This window comes from Canis lupus, chromosome 12, assembly GCF_048164855.1.
Source record: "Canis lupus baileyi chromosome 12, mCanLup2.hap1, whole genome shotgun sequence".
In the NCBI taxonomy this organism is placed as follows: Eukaryota; Metazoa; Chordata; class Mammalia; order Carnivora; family Canidae; genus Canis; species Canis lupus.
In genome coordinates, this window is record NC_132849.1 from 46,470,877 (window position 1) to 46,490,481 (window position 19,605).

At 37.4% G+C, this 19,605-nt stretch overlaps 1 protein-coding gene across 11 annotated transcripts in view; it reads left to right on the top strand.

The window, feature by feature from the left end:
- Positions 1-19,605, top strand: part of ITSN2 (intersectin 2) — a 128,951-nt gene that overhangs the window by 33,858 nt on the left and 75,488 nt on the right. For all 11 annotated transcript variants that reach the window (XM_072770876.1, XM_072770880.1, XM_072770872.1 and 8 more), the window contains 13 exons: positions 549-641; positions 2,316-2,379; positions 3,574-3,737; positions 5,042-5,248; positions 5,371-5,467; positions 6,478-6,617; positions 10,649-10,712; positions 11,256-11,393; positions 11,844-11,929; positions 12,618-12,880; positions 13,752-13,901; positions 16,150-16,290; positions 17,492-17,579. In XM_072770876.1, the coding sequence (XP_072626977.1) occupies positions 549-641; positions 2,316-2,379; positions 3,574-3,737; positions 5,042-5,248; positions 5,371-5,467; positions 6,478-6,617; positions 10,649-10,712; positions 11,256-11,393; positions 11,844-11,929; positions 12,618-12,880; positions 13,752-13,901; positions 16,150-16,290; positions 17,492-17,579 (1,695 nt within the window). The remainder of the gene's footprint in view (positions 1-548; positions 642-2,315; positions 2,380-3,573; positions 3,738-5,041; positions 5,249-5,370; positions 5,468-6,477; positions 6,618-10,648; positions 10,713-11,255; positions 11,394-11,843; positions 11,930-12,617; positions 12,881-13,751; positions 13,902-16,149; positions 16,291-17,491; positions 17,580-19,605) is intronic.

Below are 19,605 nucleotides of genomic sequence, written 5' to 3' on the forward strand. Positions count from 1 at the left end.
TATTAAATCAGATCCATCTTAGTGTTTCAAAGTATAGTGGGAACCTACTTTTCAATGATAGTCATTCTTGGAAACAACTCTGTAGGCAGATTTTTATACCATAAACAGCAAACATGTATGAGTTTATGTATCTAAACATTTTTGGTTTCTTATTAGTGAAAGTTGGGTAAACTGAAAAGGTAGTCAGAAGTGAAGTATAGATGGTTATTAGCTATGTTGATTGTGTAAAGAGGATGGGAATAATATTTTATTAATCTTCTTATTTCTGGAATTTAGCCTATTGCCTGTATCTATTGAGTGGTATACAGTAATTGTTCTATAGATGTTAATTGGTTGAATGAGCGAAGAACTTCAGGGCTGTGCCATATATATAGTCATGAGAGCTCTACTCTGTGTCATGCAGGATAGAGTACTGTCATTAAATGGACACCTGTGATCATATTTACATTTTAGAAGTATTTTGAGCATTCTCGTGTGTGTGTGTGTGTGTGTGTGTGTGTGTGTGTGTATGTATACTATAATTTCTTTGTCTTTTACTTATGGTTTAGGAGGGCCAAACATGTGGGCTATTACCTCTGAAGAACGGACTAAGCATGACAAGCAATTTGATAACCTCAAACCCTCAGGAGGTTATATAACAGGTTTGTATTTATATTTTATTTGTGAGTTATGTCCCTTTTCATTTAATGTCTTAGAATTAGTTTTAATTCGATTACCATCAAATTTGTATTACTAAGTGATAAAATTCCTGCCATTCAGAATTCATGAATTAAAAAAAAAAAAATAGTGGCTTTCTTATTTTATCTGGAACTGTCTAAATTTGTTTTGGATTTGGCTTATGGAAGATCTTTTCCTAATTCTAAATTATAACCAAGAATGCTGTCCAGTTTCCCACTGTAACATTCTTTCTAGAACATTTTCAATTTATTTCTTAAGGCCGTTGGGACTTTTTTCCAAATGTATTAATATTATCCTAATAGGTTGTGCCAGTTCCCTGTATAACAGTCAGTATTACTAAGTCTAGAAGAAGTGTGCATCAGGCCCATTTCCTTGAAAATAATCTAGAATTTCGTTCCTACAATCTGTTTTTATGATGCTAGTCCTCTGTTTTTGAGAGGTGATCCCAAGTGTTGATTGTTGGCACTAATCCTTGTTTTGCAAGATGACCTCCAGAACCTAAGGAGGATTAATTTTGGTGTGCTTTCAAATTTTTTTCTATCAGTTAAACTTTTTTTCTATGCCAAAGCACCTGAGTGCTTTATTTACAGTAATAGTAACTATAAGGACTAATATTTACCAAATCACTGTATTTCAGATGCTGTACTTAAGTACATTATCTCATTTAATCTTGCAACAACATAGTAAAGTAGCTACTGTTGTCTGTATTTCAGAGTGTTGGTGTTGATCTGGGCTTTGAAACTTTTCAGTCTGATTTTGGAATCCGTCCTCTTAGCCATTATAGTTTAATGTGATTTGTACTTCTATAATAATAGCCACCTTTCCTGGTATCAGGGCTGGGATTTGATTACCCTACTTGCAAGTTAATAACGTAGTCTGTTGCTGTCACCTGGATTCGGCACAAGACCCAGGGTTCCTGAGACAGAGACCAAGGACTTTGTTAGAAATGGCACAGCTAGCAGCATGAGCATCAGCATGTTCCTATAGGTTTCTGTGTCCCCTAAGTTCCACGGGGTGATGCAGAGAGCCCAAAAGGATATTAAACATGCAGCGGGTGTTTTATAGGACAGGAACACTGAGCCTGAGGGAACCCACCATTTTTAGCAAGCAGGCTTGTTTTTTGGCCCAGGGAGAAACATTACCTAATCATGCCTCAAGAATGCTCACTGCAAACCCGACTGAGAAACCGCTCAGGTAGAGAGCAGTTAGGGTCTTTCATTCTTGGCACGCACAGCAGGACATAGAGGATTGTGAGAGACCCATGGGGGACTAACCTTCCCAACATCTGGTATTTTTTATTTTAGAACTCTTCTAGGGAATACTGTTTTTAATTATAAATTTTATTAAATGGAAATATTATCAAATAATACCCCAGTTATTATAGGAAACCTAAGATGAATAATGTAATCTTTCATCATTGATTAATGCATATAACTTAATTTGTGGCTTTTTTGTTTTAAAACTGCTCAATCTTATTAATGTAACATAAATAATTTTGTGTATTTCTGTTCTTTAGTGACTGAAATTAAAATGACAAATCAATAGCATTATTATATTGCCCATTATTATTATTCATAGGCATTGGAGGAATTCTATCTACTAATGTGCTATTTGACTTTTGCTTTTATTACCTTCAGGGGATCAAGCCCGTACCTTTTTCTTACAGTCAGGCCTGCCGGCTCCTGTTTTAGCTGAAATATGGTAAGGTATTCTCTTTTCTAGATGAACTTAAATTTCTGATAGTCTGGTTTTGTTTTGTTTTTCTTTAAAGGTTTTATTTATTTATTCATGAGAGACAGAGAGAGGCAGAGACAAAGGCAGAGGGAGAAGCAGGCTTTCTTCAGGGAGCCTGATATGGGACTCGATCCTAGATCCTGGGATCACGCCCTGAGCTGAAGGCCGACACTCAAATGCTAAGCCATCCAGACATCCCTGTTTTTGTTTTTGATACAGTGTTAATATAAAGTTATTTTTACTTATAGTCTGCTCTTGCTAAGTATTTCTTCAGCTTTTAGGAAAATAAATTTTACTGAGTAAATGACTAAAAATAATTGAGATTTTGTTCTATTGGACAATTTTTTTTTTTTAAGATTTTACTTATTTGAGTGAGCAAACAGATCAGTAGCGAGGGGGTGGAGTGTGCAGAGAGGGAGGGGCAGAGGGAGAAAGCAGACTCTGGGTGCTCCATCCCAGCACCCTAGGCTCATGACCTGAGCTGAAGGCAGATGCTTACCAACTGAGCCACCCATATGTCCCTCTATTGGACAAATTATTAATGTCCTTTGAATTTTTCAGGAAAAATGGAAGCATCACCATTGAAAAATGTTTCTTTATAATTTGGCAGACTCTCAAAATCTTCTTTCTGTTACTTTGTAGTTATTTATCTCTTTCATCATCTATAAGCCCAAAATTAGCTCTCCCTTTTCCTGCTCCTCCCTTAATCAAAATTGTTCTTCATATTATCTAGAGTTTTGTTTTTTAATGCATTTATAATAGATACCAATCCCTACCCCATCTTTCTTTCCACTTGGAATATTCCCATACCTGGCAGAGTACTGGACACATAACAAACTTCCAGTAAATATTTGAGCAAATTAATAAATTAAATTTAGAATGATTATACTCTTGAAAGTTTCTTTCTGTCCACACTGGGGGTATCATCCCAAAGGTCTCATAGCTTCTCTACACATGGATTTCATGTAGACTGGCAATATTTCATTAGATGCTATCTTTGGTCAGTATTTCTTAATGTACAGGTTTTAACTTTGCTTGTTTATATATATGTGCTTATTAAGTATTGATCTGTGTGTGAATGCTGTGTCATTTTTTTCCATTTTATCATCCTCAAAAATACTAACCTTACATACCAATCTACCCACCTCATGGTCCTTCTAGGGCTTTATCAGACCTGAACAAGGATGGGAAGATGGATCAGCAGGAGTTCTCCATAGCAATGAAACTCATCAAACTAAAGCTGCAAGGCCAACAGTTGCCCGTAGTCCTCCCTCCTATTATGAAACAACCTCCTATGTTCTCTCCTTTAATTTCTGCTCGTTTTGGTAGGTATTTATTAAATGACAGTTAAACTTGATTCCTAGACATAATATTTAGGGATTAAAAAAGGGTTTGTTAGCCTAAAACAATAATTCTCAGACTCCACGTTAGTTCTCATGTTTGAGATAAGATATGAAACTGACTGTCATAGAAGGGGTGTCCTTGTGTCCCAGTTTTCCAGGGACAGTTCTGATTTATGCCTGTTGTCCTGGCCTCAAGTCTGGTTAGTGTTCTCTTTCACAATTCCCAGTTGGATGATAAATTATATGATCCTCCCTAGTTAGAGCTGATCTTAAATACTATTCTTAGTTTCCTCTCTACTCTGTATGAATAACAGAAAAAAATGTGAACAATTTTAAACTCACTTGAAGTGATTTAAGTTGGGAAGTAATTTAAAATTATTCCTAAGTAGAAATTTTTCTAATTTAAAGGTTAATTACCCAGCTAAATTTAGGGCTAAAAGTTGCAGACTTTGTGCTCCTTAATTTACCATATTCATCAGAGAAAATCCGTTTTCTGTTAATTTTGATTAGCCAATTTCTTATTAATTATATATGAGAAACACTCATTGGGATGGAACATTCAATTAGGTATCTCTGTGTATCTGAAGCTTGTTCTTTCATTCCAGATGTTAGATCTTAAAATACTGAATTCTTACAATGAGCTCTAGAGATAAATACCAGATCATTGTGTGACAACCATACTTATTAGTGTACCTAGTAATCTGCAGTTAGTAAATGAATAAAAGTCATCATTTTATTCCTTTTAAAGAATTGTTCTTAAATCTATGGATGTGTTACTTATAAGAAAAGTGAAATATGTGGCATACTTCTTCTTAAAAATAATGCATATGCATAAATGGGTCTACTAAAGTATCTAGTAACTAGAATATCTTTTGGGGGGAGGGGACATTGGGGGAATATGTATGTATATGTGTTGAGTAACTCAACAGGACTATATTTATTATCCTTACACAAAATCCTACATTTAATCAGGTGATACAGTCTTTCTTTGAGAATACTAACATTTAATTGGAAAAGCCTGCTTAGTTTTCATCATGGTGCTAGAAGAGAGTCTTTAACTCCTTAGTAGGCATTCCCGTAGTTCACATAGGTCAGAATATTGATATTAAAAGCAATGGTGTAATTGCTAAGTCAAAGCTGCTTTAGTGAACTTTTTAACTAAGATTGTTTGTCCGTAGTGTCTCTATAAACCTGGATGTGCCTCACTTGTACTGTCAGTTTGTTTTCTGGCATGTGTTTTATAGTCAATTGCTAGCACTGGGAAATGTGTTCTGTTTTGTGTCTAGGAATGGGAAGCATGCCCAATCTGTCCATTCCTCACTCATTGCCTCCAGTTGCACCTATGACAACCCCCTTATCCTCTGCGACTTCAGGGACCACCCTTCCTCCCGTAATGATGCCGGCTCCCCTAGTGCCTTCTGTTAGCACATCATCACTACCAAATGGAACTCCTGGCCTCATTCAGCCTTTATCCATTCCTTACTCTTCTTCAAGTAAGTAGCTAATGAGTCAGAAACTGTTGGAGAAAGAACTGTTGTGTCCTGGTTGATACAGATTTTATACCTTGTGATATTGTTTAGTGTTAACCTTTTTCTTCATTTCTTTCTTTTCTTAGCATTGCCTCATACATCATCTTACAGTCTCATGATGGGAGGACTCGGCGGTGCTAGTTTACAGAAAGCCCAGTCTCTGATTGATTTAGGATCTAGTAGGTATGAAGGCTTAAAACCTACAACTTTTTATGCTTTCAATAAGGAGTATTTAACAAAAGATTTCTTTTTTTTTTTTTTTTGGAAGCTCTGAGCTTATCCAGGTTTTACTTTATAATGCCCAAATGTAAAAGTGCTTAAGGTAAATTTACTACTTATAACTAATAGAAAATAATTTTTTATTTTTAGAATCAGTAAATGTTTGAAAAAATGTTTCACATAAACTAAAAACGTTCTATCTTTTTTTTTTAAGGTTTTTATTTATTTATTCATGAGAGACACACAGAGGCAAAGACATAGGAAGAGGGAGGAGAAGCAGGCTCCATGCAGAGAGCCCAATGCAGGACTCGATCCCCAAACTCTGGGATCACGCCCCAAGCCAAAGGCAGATGCTCAACCACTGAGCCACCCAGGCGTCCCTTCTGCTATCTTTTTAATTAGTCCGGTTTTTGCCCCAAATTATATACTCTATCAAAAAGTCTCACAAACATGGTATATTATTACTTTTTTCTTGAGCAAAGATTTTATTTATTTATTCATGATAGACAGAGAGAGGCAGAGACACAGGCAGAGGGAGAAGCAGGCTCCACGCAGGGAGCCCGATGAGGGACTGGATCCTGGGACTCCAGGATTGTGCCCTGGGCCAAAGGCAGGCACTAAATCGCTGAGCCACCCAGGGATCCCCTGACCTTGTTTTTCATAACATTACTGAGCCATAGTTTGCCCATCGAGAAGGTGGGGACAGTAATACCTTTTGAGATTGTCATGGGGATTAGAAATAGTATTTGTAAAGGCCCTAACACAGTACTCAGCCTGGCATAATGTTCTGTACTTTGTATGGTACTTGTTTTCCTAAGAGTGAGGTTAAATTATTTAAATTTTTAAAATATCAAGCACAAAAGCAATTACTGTTGTACTATAGAAGGTACAATTCTTAATGTCTCTGCCTTATAAGGTTTAACAAAATGTATTTTATTTAGTAACATAAAGATTTTAAATTAATTTTGTTATAGCTCAACGTCCTCAACTGCTTCACTATCTGGGAACTCGCCCAAGACTGGGACCTCAGAGTGGGCAGTTCCTCAGCCTTCAAGATTAAAATATCGGCAAAAATTTAATAGTCTTGACAAAAGCATGAGTGGGTACCTCTCAGGTAAGTGATATGCGGTGTTTAAGAATATGAGAGAGTTAAAGTTTTTTTATATGAATTTCTACTAAAGAACATTTATTTGAGTTTGTACTCTGTAGTTCACCTAAAATTTTAACATCCAAAAAATTTAGCAGCCATTTGATAAATACAAATATTTTAAGTTGTGTGAGAGTTCAAAATGAAAAAAAAAAAAAAAATGAGATACAACCTCATTGATTTCTTCAAAGTTCTTACAGTGAAGATGAGCACACAGGTAGACAGCCAACTTTTTGGAAAAAAAGACCTCTGTTTTGAGAAGATTAAGCCTCATCCTCCAGTGCGGTAAAAGGAGAACTTCCCATGACAAGGACCAGCATGTGGCTCCTAGCCCTCCGCTTTTTCCCTGCAGTACCCTTCCTCATTGAATCTTTCTGTACTTGCCCTTACTAAAACCCCCATGAGCATTGCCTGCCCTTTAATGTTCCAACCCAGATGTGCCCATAAGACTCAATCTTAGGTCCTTACAGAACATTGGAGTCCATGCTAGAACATTATCCAAACTTTTCTAATTAAGGATAGTGAAGGGGATATAAACAGAGGATAATAGGCAAGTAGAATTCCTACCTTCTAACTTTCACCCTCTCTCTTCACTCAACAAGTAATTTGCAGTTTAGACAGAGTAATAAAATAAGTGTTTTAAAATAATAGAGCTTTAAAGTTCTAGAGAACATAAAATGGGAGATGGTAATAGTAAAAGGATCAGACAAAAATGTAGGAAGAGAGAGAGCATTTAAGCTCCATCACGAAAGGAAGAGTTAGAGTTTGGACCGATAGAGATTGAAGCTGAGAGCATTTGAGGGTGACAGAAGAACTCTTAAGAGCAAAAAGTACACAGCATGTTTGGAGAGTTTGAAAAGTAGTCTATGGAATTATGAGTATGGGGTCTGTAGTTGTGCATTGGGGCAGGGGAGCAAGAAGGCTTTCGAATTGATTGGACAAGCAAAAATACACAGTGTTTTCTTTAAAGGTATATAACTGTGAAAAAAAAACTTAATAAAAAAGCAAAGTAGGGGGTGATTGGGCCTTGGGTTGGACTGCTCCTTTCTATACACATTAGCTCACCCTGTTTGCCTCTGAGGTCATGTATATCAAAGTCACTAGAAATTGAAGGAAGAAAAAGAAAGACAAGAGAATTATGCACACAAAATTCAGGATAGTAGTTCCCTCTCCTGGAGGAGGTGTGAAGATAAAGTCGTGGAACATAGTTTCAAAGCATTTGGTGATTTAATTTTCTTCCTCTTCCCTTCCCGCTAAACTCTTGTGATTTATTTAGATTAATTCATTGACTCGTAGTTTCTGAGCCACATATCTTTTGGGCACTCTGTGATGCACTGGAGTGCACGGAGTTGGGAAGATATGGTCCGTATCTTTGAGGAGTCCATAGTATTTAGATCACATAATCATAGTCTTTGATTAGTGGTTTAAAAATGCTGTGATTGGGACACCTGGAGGGCTAAGTCAGTTAAGCATCTGACTCCTGATTTCAGCTCAGGTCATGATCTTAGGATTGTGAGATCAAGCCCTGCATTGGGCTCCACGCTCAGCAGCAAGTCTGATTGTCCATCTCCTTTCCTCCCTGCTCACTTGCTCACTCATTCTTTTAATTTTAATAAATTAAAATCCTTAAAAGTAATAATAAAAATGCTGTGATTAATATAGACGAGAAAGTGACTGATGCTGAGGATATGAGAGAATTTCACAGAAGAGATGACATCTGAGCTGGACCGTGTAGGATGAGTAGTCCACTAGGGAGAGAAGGAGAGACTAGCATTATAGGCATAGGAAATAAGATATCCAAAGGACTGGTGGTAGACCAACAGTGTAGAAGTTCATGTGAGCTTTTTGTAGTAGAGGACCCTGATGGCCCTCTGTAGCCCTTTGTATTATTTACACTTGCACATATTTTAGCCTTTCACCAGTAGGTTTTTAATCATTTACCTTCCTTCCTTCCTTCCTCTTGTTTACTCTGTTACCTAATGCTAAGGGATCTACTTTCAGTTGTTTTTGAGCAAAAGCTGAGACATTAGTTATTAGACCTTTTTTTTTTTTTTCAGTTTGAAATAACCTTCCATTTCTTTTTATTAGAAAAGTCCTCCTTTTAACATAAAGATCTCAAATTTCACTTATGTGAGATCTACTAAGGACTAATTATTTGGGAGATGGTAGAAGCTATTTCCTGTGTTTTTTCCATATGTGATTTCTGTCAAATCACCAGGGTTTTTTTTTTTTAAAAGACTGAAAAAGATTTTTAAGTTATATAACATAAATATCCAATTGCATGTTATAATTTCTGATGTATCTGTGTTTGTTTCATATAGTATAAATAGTCTTGATAACCCAGACCTCACGTTCAAAGCCCAGTGAAACGATGGGTTAGCAACGTTCATGCTGGCTCTGTAGTGGGAGCTGTTGCTGAGGAAGAGTGGGTGGATGTACTCTTTTCTGTGCAGGGTGGTCCTTGACTCAGGCAAAACCCTGAGTAGGGTCTGACTCTTCCAGTACCCATGGCTCAGTCATCACTGGGGAGTGGGAGGTGAGATACCTGCTTCACTGACTAGGACACCTTCCCTAGAGAAGTCATGTTATTTATCATGATCAGAAAGTCACATGCTTGCCCACCAGACATGAATGCTCCTATGAATCAGACAGGACTTTCTGTTCTAAATGAATTCCTGGAATTTTCTGTGTGACCATTATCCTGACATGAAAATGCAGGTAAAGAAGCCTGTCAAACATACTTTTGATTACTGAGGGGGAGAAAAGAAGTTGGAACAGTTTATTACATATGGTAAGCATTCAGTGAATGCTGTTCTTATTCTCAGACCCTATCCCATAAGTCCCCACTGCACCTTAGAGAATTTAGGATTACAACATTATTCGTCACTTTAGCAAATATTTATTAGGCATGTGTGTACCTGGGACTGGGTGTACAGTATGTTAGTAAATAAGGGAGTCAAGGCTTTTGTCTCCATAGAACTTAGTAGGATAGTAGAAACAGACAATAAACAGGTAAACAGGAAGCTAAATATTACATTACAGATTGTGATGAGAGCTGTGAAGGAAACAAGCAGAAGGTATGTTGGATCATAGGGTGGACAGAAAAGGCATTTCTGAGAAGGTGGCATTAAATTGGTACTTACAGGGGGAGAAGGACCCAGACATGCAGTGATGTTGGATTATAGAACGTGATGTTGGATATGGGTGTACATGAGACAGAGGGATCAAGGGTGACTTTCTGCTTTCTGGCTTGAGCCACTGGAGAAGCAGTGATGCCACTCAGAGAGAGGGGAAGGCTGAAGGTAAATGGTTTGGGTGAAGATTAGGAAGAAGGGTGTGAATGGGGATTGAGAGAGTCATTTTGTACATATTCGGTTTGAGATGCCTGTAAAATACTTCAGAAGTTTTTTTAGTTGGATATAGATGTCTAAACCAGAGCAAAGGTTTGAGCTAGGGTGTACATTTGTGAATTATCTAAATGCTATTTAAAGTCACAGATAGAAATGTGAACACACAAAGAGAACAGAGAGCCCAGGACAGAGCCTTGGGGAATGCCAGGATTTACAGGTCATTTGGAAGAGGGAGAGTAGAGACAGAGGAAAGATCAGAGAGAGATCAGAAAGTCAGAAGATGCTAAGAAAGCAGTGCTTCAAGGTACACAGGGAGAACGAGGAGGCCAGAGAGCTCAGCAGCCTCCAGTACTTTCTGTGGCAGCACATGGTCCTCCGTTTTGGTTAGTGGTGTGTACTGTTATTTTCTGAAACAACATGGGGGAATGCTTGAGTTACCAATTCTTGATTTTAAATTCCTTTGGGCAACGACTGTGTTTTGGTTACTGCTGAATGCTCAGCACCTCTTTGGTAAAACCTTTTTGATGTTAAAAGTTCCCAGGATAGCAGCAGTATTATTTTATAGAATACAGTTATTTGGGTTTGCATGACTTTAAAGAGGCTAAAGAATTTTGTTTCTTTCTTTTCTGGTTTTCCCCACTCAATCAGGTTTTCAAGCTAGAAATGCCCTTCTTCAGTCAAATCTTTCTCAAACTCAGCTAGCTACTATTTGGTGAGTTTGTCCACTAATTCATGATTTTTAACGATATATCCTTTGTTGTAAGAAAAATACTGTTTCTGTAAAAGTTTGTGACTCAAAGATGTTCCATAAAAGCAGCCATTTGAAGGTTAATGCAACCTTGAAAGCCAGTAAAACTGTACAAATTGTTATTCTTGACAATGTGGCATTTAATTATTTTGCAAGTAAAACTAGTTTGCCTTTTCATAATGGCAACTATGGAAAGTTAGAGAATATCTCATTTGTTATTTAGAGCTAAATGTGATTTGAAAGGTGAATTATCCATGAAATGGAGACAAGCCACCTTTTCAGAAGGAATCTTTCCTTTTCTGTTTCAAAGTTTCTCCCCACCCTTGGGTGAGAGGACAATAAAGGGTAAAAATAAACTCTTTTCCCTATATACTTAGATTTTACTAAAATATATTAACCCAACTGTTTTACTGTCATTATTCTCATTTTAAAATTAAATATTAAACTTTTGAAAATACTTTAAGTAGACTTTGTTTATAAGCTGGTGAGCGTTCACATTTGCTTTAGGACTCTGGCTGATATTGATGGGGACGGACAGCTGAAAGCTGAAGAATTCATCCTTGCAATGCACCTCACTGACATGGCCAAAGCTGGACAGCCGTTGCCACTGACGTTACCTCCTGAGCTTGTCCCTCCGTCTTTCAGGTGGGCATTTCTTGAGATGAAGAGGCATGGTTTTGATTCCTGGGCAGACGTGATTACTACATTGTGATCTCCTAAGGCCTCTGCTCTAGTTGAGTGAGAAGTTAAATATTTACAATCCATTTGATTTTGGTATTTAATGAGTTACACCAGGAAGGAATAAAAATAGGTGTGTTTCCACCACATTATAGATAAGGAAACTGACAACTACAAGATTAAGAGCAAACATGCTCATGGCCAATAATCAGTAAATGGCAATGGAAATCTAAATCTCTCTAGCTAGATAGTCCATATCCTGCTGTACACTGTGACTTTAGACCTTCTTGCATTCTAAATGTCTTTAATACTGCATTCTAAATATTAAATGGCTCAAGTCATTGGTAGTCTAGCTGTATATACAGTCTAGAAATTCCCAGACTGCATGTTGTTAAATTTGTTGTCTGCTTTTCTTAGAGGAGGAAAGCAGATTGATTCTATTAATGGAACTCTGCCTTCATATCAGAAAATGCAAGAAGAGGAACCTCAGAAAAAATTACCAGGTAACATGGAGTGTCTAAGTTGTGTATCTATAGTGGGTTCTCTTAAATTTTACTGTAAGATGTAAATGAGTATTTAGAATTTTCACATTCTTAATATTTTATATGCTATAAGAGAAAATTATTTCATAAGTTGGGTTGGATTTTGATATCAATAAAATTAAGATAGTTAAAAATGAGAAGTGTATTTAGGAAGAAGAGATAGTGTATGTATTTGGCAAGAATGTGTATATTAGACAACTTAATTAAAATGTTTATCCCACTTAAGAAAAATCACTATAGCAAGCTTTGTGATGAAATCTTCAGCTATAAATGAAAGTTTAAATATTGATTGAAGAAGCACGTGGGTAGATATTTTAAAGTATTAAGATGTTAATGAAATATATCAAATAAAACAAGTATATAGCCATATAGCTTTGTTTGTCCTTGAAGAAAATACTGAGAAAAAAGTGGCAGGAATAGTAAAATTATTTTTCTCTCTCAGATGGATTCAAACTTAGAAATTTGTTTTCCAAAAATGAATATTCTTAGATGAAAGTAAATACTATTTACATTTGAGTTAAAATTGTCCTTAGAAGAACTATCCAGAGAGAAACAGCACTCAAATGATCACAAGGCATGAGTGTGTTGAAACTGGAATCCACGTTCTTGGGCTCTTCATGTGAGAGTGCTTACAATATACTTTATTTAGTTACTTTCGAGGACAAGCGGAAGGCCAACTACGAGCGAGGGAATGTGGAACTGGAGAAGCGGCGCCAAGCCTTGATGGAGCAGCAGCAGAGGGAGGCAGAACGTAAAGCCCAGAAAGAAAAGGAAGAGTGGGAGCGAAAACAGAGAGAATTACAGGAGCAAGAATGGAAGAAACAACTCGAATTAGAAAAACGCTTGGAGAAGCAAAGGGAATTGGAGAGACAGCGGGAGGAAGAAAGGAGAAAAGAGATAGAAAGACGAGAGGTTATTTTTAAGTTATTTTTGTTTCCTAAGAAAATGATTATATTTAATAAGTGGCTCCACTCCATTTGATTTAAAAATGGGTATTTTTCTTGTGCCTCTTTCTCTGCGTCATTCATTCTTACCCTCTCCAACTCTGAACCTTCCTTCCCTTGCTGAGAGGAGGAGGGCCCTTGCTTGTGAAAGGTTTTTAGGGTTGGTAACTGGTAGCAAAGGCATGTCTGCAAATGATATGTCACTCAGAGGAGTACTGATTGCAAAGCTGAGATGAGCAAAGAGCTGAGGTTAGTGAGCCAGAGGAAGGAGTCCCTCCAGGCAGATCATGAATGAAAGGGAGCTTTGGATCCAGAGTAAGAAGCCACAGAATTAGAGCAGCAGAAAGCTGCTGAGACCGTGGGGCCGAAGGTCTGGAGGGGAAACACAAGGGTGAGCTTGCACAGGTCCTTGGGATAAATGCTGTTGTGTGGTGTCCCCAGAAGAACTGGCTTTGTTTTAAGGGGCTTGGGATGGAGCACAGTAAATCATAATGACACTGAAGTAATGTCAGTAGAAGGTGTTTCTTCTCTGACACCAGAATAAAGGTACAACAGTTCCTATTAACGTTTTTATTTCTGGAATTGTCCTTTTGTTTAAGATAAAAGTTAACTACAAACAAGAAGATGGTCCCATGAAACAATCAAAAAGTCTAACGGGTAATGTTGCTTTTGTGGAAGTCTGTAGGGGTTAGGCCCCCTGATAAAACTGGGTTTGCTCAGAGACCCTTAGGCTAAAGCCCACTAAGTGCTAAAGGCTGCCTCACCTTTATCTTGGTCATCCCATCAGTTTTTGAATGATGCAAAATTGTTAAGTTAAAAATATTATTCATTATTTTCAGGCAGCAAAACAGGAACTTGAAAGACAACGTCGTTTAGAATGGGAGAGGATTCGTCGACAAGAGCTTCTCAATCAAAGGAATAGAGAACAGGAAGAAATTGTCAGGTTAAACTCTAAAAAGAAGAGTCTTCATCTTGAGCTGGAAGCACTGGTATGGCTAAAGTTTAAGTGAAATTTCTCTGAATGATGCTGGAGTTACCTGTTGAAAATGTCATTTTTTTTTTTTTTTTTTTAAGATTTATTTGTGAAAGAGAGCAAGCAAGCACAAGGTGGGGGGATGGGCAGAGGAGAGGGAGAGGTGGACTCACCAGGGACCCTGACTATGTGGGACTCTCAGGGTCCTGGGATCAAGACCTGAGCTGAAGACAGATGCTTAATGGAGTGAGCCACCATGTATAGCCATGTTGTAGAGCCAAGCTTAGTTCTTCTTTAATTGGAGCCTAACATTTTATTTGGTTGATGACTTGAAATTAAAATTTTTAAAAATCACATTTACAGTCAGAAAGGTACTATTTTATGCCTTCAAATGGATATAAAAGCATATCACAATTATTATTCATGCTATAGTACTAAAAATCGTTTACTTCTTTGTGTAGCTACTTAGATTTCTGTCTAAACCATTATTTTGACTATATTTGTCCTTAAAAGTATAATAGGAGGGAACCTTAAGATTTAGTTTTTTTTCCCCCCAAGAACCTGGATTACATACCAAGCAGTAGCATAGATTAATGTGCAGTCTGGAAGGTCTAGAGCCTAAAAATGCTGAAGATAGTCACATGAACTTGAGGGTGAACATAGCATATTCCTTTTAGCATGTATTTCTCAAATATAAAATATACTTTTCAGTAAAAGCTTTAATTATCAGCGATTTTTAAGCTTCATTTCTCCTCCTTACCTTGCTGTATTAGTCTGCTAGAGCTGCCATAACAAAATACCACAGACTGGTATTTTGCTAGACTGCTGTATTTTGCCATAACAAAATACAACAGAAATTAATTTTCTCACAATTTTGGAGGCTGGAATCCAAGATCAAGATGTCAGCAGGCTTGGTTACTTCTGAGACCTCTCTCCTTCCCTCACAGATGGCTGCCTTCTTGCTGTGACCTCACATGGCCTCTCCTCTGCCTGTGCATCTCTGGTGTCTGTTTTGTGTCCACATTTTCTTATGTCATAAATCAGATTATATTAGGGCCCATCCATATAACCATATTTAACCTATGATCTCTTTAAAGACCTGTCTCGAACATGAGAGACTCCTAACTCTGGGAAATGAACGAGGGGTGGTGGAAAGGGAGGTGGGTGAGGGGTGGGGGTGACTGGGTGACGGGCACTGAGGGGGGCACTTGATGGGATGAGCACTGGGTGTTATTCTATATGTTGGCAAATTGAACACCAATAAAAAGTAAATTTATTAAAAAAAAAAAAAAAAGACCTGTCTCCAAATACAGTCACATTCTGAAGTCCTGGGGATTAGGACTTCAACATAATAAATTTGGGGGGAATACACTTCAGCCTATAACACTTTACCCTTCTCCTTAGCCTCCATTAAGAATCTCTGCTGGTTTTTTTTTTTTTTTTTTCACCTACTTCTCAGAAGAAAAGAAAAGGAATATTTGATGTAGGAGAATAGAATTGTGGCCAAAAAGGTCCTCCTGGACCCTGTTTAATTAGAGGAAATTAGATGAAAACATGGGTAGAAACAGAAGTTTAGAGAAGGTAATGCTAAAAGTCACATGTAGATGTTTATTTCTCATTATTCTTTGAGGCTGTCTTTATTTTAGTACTATAAATTAATGCCTAATTGTTGAATTCAGAAAAAATTCAGTGTGCTATGTTTATGCTTGCTCATCTTAACATCTGGGCTTTTAGGCTGTGAGAATGGTACATTTCCTGCTAATAATAACTGGAGTTAACAGATACAACTCTAGAACACATTCCACCTAGTTTTATTTATTTATTTGTTTTTAGGTAGGCTCCATGCCCAATGTGGGGTTGAACAACCCCCAGATTAAGAGTCACATGCTCTACAGACTGAGGCAGCCAAGTACTTCATACCTAGTTTTACATATTTATCTAGACTGAGTATAAATGATAAATAACATTTAAAAGTTTTTTTTTAATTTTTTTTTATTTTTTTATTTATTTATGATAGGCACACAGTGAGAGAGACAGGCAGAGACACAGGCAGAGGAAGAAGCAGGCTCCATGCACCGGGAGCCTGACGTGGGATTCGATCCCGGGTCTCCAGGATCACGCCCTGGGCCAAAGGCAGGCGCTAAACCGCTGCGCCACCCAGGGATCCCAACATTTAAAAGTTTAAATAAGAATATGATTCTCCTGATAAGAGCTCTTCTTATTAGCATTTTATGTTACTGTATATTTATATGCTCTTCCTATAGAATGGCAAACATCAGCAGATCTCAGGCAGACTTCAAGATGTCCGACTCCGAAAACAAACTCAAAAGACTGAGCTGGAAGTTCTGGATAAGCAGTGTGACCTGGAAATTATGGAAATCAAGCAACTCCAACAAGAACTTCAGGTTAGTCCTTTGCTACTGAATTGTCCATAAACATGAGCAGTTGTTAATAATTTTTACTAATAGAATAGTTTTCGCTTTTGGGGTGATGAACCTCTTTGATAGGCTTCATTCCTAGAAGGATGTAAATATACACCATCTTGTATATAATACCAGGAAACTCATATGCTACTCTACATCTGGTTAAATTCTGCTTCATATTTATACATAAATGGATGTTTATCACTTTGGTTTTCAAGTCTTTAATAAATGTATAGATATACATTGTTTATTGCTACTGCTTTCAGGAAATTTTGACTTAATGTTATTCCTTCACAGTTATGGTGAGAGTGTTGAATGTGTATGTCCCTCGGGGACTTAGTAATCTTCTTTACTTATGCAGTAGGGTCTAGGTCAGTTACTGTGGTTTGCAGAATAGGGACTCTGAAAGCATTCTGCATCTTTAGAGTCCTCCTCTCACCAAATCTCTGTTTCTGAATGGACTGGCAGTTAATTAACAGTCTTCTTACTGTGTTACAGCAGGTACAGATAGAGGCCAAATAACATTTCTTGTCTGATTTAAACCTGCTTCCCTAGTTAACTCCTGCATTTTAAGTATCTGTTTGATATTCATCCTGCAGTGTCAAGACTTGCTTACAAATACTGTCTAGTGCAAATAGCAAAGGCACCTTTCACCTTGTGCCTGCTGACATCCAGCAGTACACTGAAAATTTTAAGACTTCTAGACACACCCCATTAACAAAGATTTTCTTCACCAAACCTTTTCTTTCCAGTCAATTGTTCATAAATGGATTTATGTTTAAATATTTGTATTTTGGGATCCCTGGGTGGCGCAGCGGTTTGGCGCCTGCCTTTGGCCCAGGGTGCGATCCTGGAGAACCGGGATCGAATCTCACGTCGGGCTCCCGGTGCATGGAGCCTGCTTCTCCCTCTGCCTGTGTCTCTGCCTCTTTCTCTTTCTCTCTCTGTGACTATCATAAATAAATAAAAATTAAAAAATAAAAAAATTATAATAAATAAATAAATATTTGTATTTTAAATCATGCAGAATTCCATTCTGATTTACTCATAAGTTGTAAGCAGTTTACAGCTATGAATTATTCCTATACTTAAGTTTTTAGAGTGATTAAATCATATTTTTAAGTTTTCAAAAAATTCTCAGCATGACAGATTTTTAATTAGAGACTACTTTTTTTTTAACAAGGATTATCAAAATAAGCTTATCTATTTGGTACCTGAGAAGCAATTATTAAATGAAAGAATTAAGAACATGCAACTTGGTAACACACCTGGTAAGTCTCTAAGGTTTGTTTTACCTCTTTTGTCCTTCTCTGAATGATCATGAGTCATACTCTGTTACTTGTTAAAAGTAACTTGAAAAACTTGAAAAAAATCACAGATGTTAGAGCATTTTTAGTGATAAAAAGTAAATAAAAATGAAATAAGTAGTCATTGTGATTTGCCTTCCTATCTTGATAATATTTTATTTATATGTTTCAAGTATTAATGTTAGACTACAATTAAATCTAAGTTTGACTCTAACACAAGACTGTAAGTGCATTTTGGCAAAACTCTACACTAATGGTAAAGAACTACTGAGATTTTACCAAGCCTGTGAGATTCTGGGTGATAGTGTACAGCAGTATTAATCCTAAGCAGAACGGAATGCCTTTCCAGACATTTCATATTGCCTGATTCATATAAAGACTTTTATAACCTTGGCCCTCTGACACCTTTGGAACAAGATATTCCAAGTAATTTGTGTGAATGTAACATTTTTCTTGATCCAGGTCTCAACCAAGATCTTAAAAAAAAGATCTCTAAATTGGATAGCATGCCAGTAATGACATAGCAGAAGAAAGGTTTATTTAAAAAAAGTAAATCTGCAAATACCATGTTAGAAAGTCAAGTATCCTAAATGTCTTCCTTTGAGTATCTATCAATCTTTCAATTCCAGGGCTCTTTATTATACTTTTGGTTCTTTAGGAAGTCCAGTAAATAGCATCCCTCATCTTTGCCCAATTCTGAACAAACAGAGAAATAAAAGCAAAGGAATAAGACACACAAGAGATCAAAATATTGCCTCATTTTTGGTAAAGCTGATATTGGACAGCTTGGCTTAGCTGTGAGGACGACAACCACCCCTGTAAAACTGGGTGTACAATGAAGTAGAACAGGTTTTCCATGGGCAGTTCAGTCTCAAGAATGCAAGGAATAGGAAGGGTCTAGGCTATGTATGCCCAAGTCCTTACCTTGAGCTCACCAATTACTGAAGGAGTAGAAAGAAGCTGAGAATGTTGTCCCAGTGAAAGGCTGTTTACGGGGAAGAAACACCAAGAATAGAGAATTTTACTTTTGTCAGCTATTTGTGCTGTGTCTCCTACCTTCCAGTGAAACAGTCTGTCTATGTTTCAGACCATCTTTCTTGCACATAATTGTTTTCTTGTCTGTTCAAAGTATATCCACCCCACCTCACCCCTTCACAGGCATTCCAGAGGCGAGATGAGCCAGCCCTCCTGATGTGTGCAGTCGCAGAAAGTATAGCATCACTCTCATTGTTTCAGTATTTGGATTGTGAATGGAATATAGATTATGTCTTATTGGGGACCTGGTAGAGCTAGTCTTTCTCTATAGAACGTGATCCAGGTCACCTGTTGTTATAGTTATCAGTTCAAAATAGGAAGCTCTTGTTTGCAATTTGCAAAGTGCCTTGTATCCCTTATATTCCTTTCTGATCTCTGTTGCCATTGCAGATTACCAGCTATGTGCCAAGCACCATACTAGGCAGTTTTCATGCGCTGTGTCTGTCGCTTAATCTTCACAGCAGCCCTGTGAAGTGGGTATTGCTATTCCCATCGTGCAGCTCACCAAAACACGAGGCTCAGAAAGATTAAGTAGTTGCCTAATATGGCGAAATAGTTATTCTCAAATTCTTGTCTGAGTCCAAAGCCCACTGTGCCACCATGTTGTCTCTCTTGATTTTTAGTTACCTAACATGGTACTCACAGGTATGATCTATTCAAATTCAGTATTAAAACATCCATAATTAGGGATGCCTGGGTGGCTTAGTGGTTGAGGGTCTGCCTTTGGCTCAGGGTGTGATCCCAGAGTCCCAGGATCGAGTCCCACGTCGGGCTCCCTGCATGGAGCCTGCTTCTCCCTCTGTCTGTGTCTGCCTCTCTCTGTGTCTCTCATGAATAAATAAATAAAATATTTTTTAAAAATTAAAAAAATACATCCATAATTAGTGATGTTCATTTTGAAGAGTACTAGGAATATAAATTAACTTATTTTTTCCACATTGCTTATCTCCCAGCT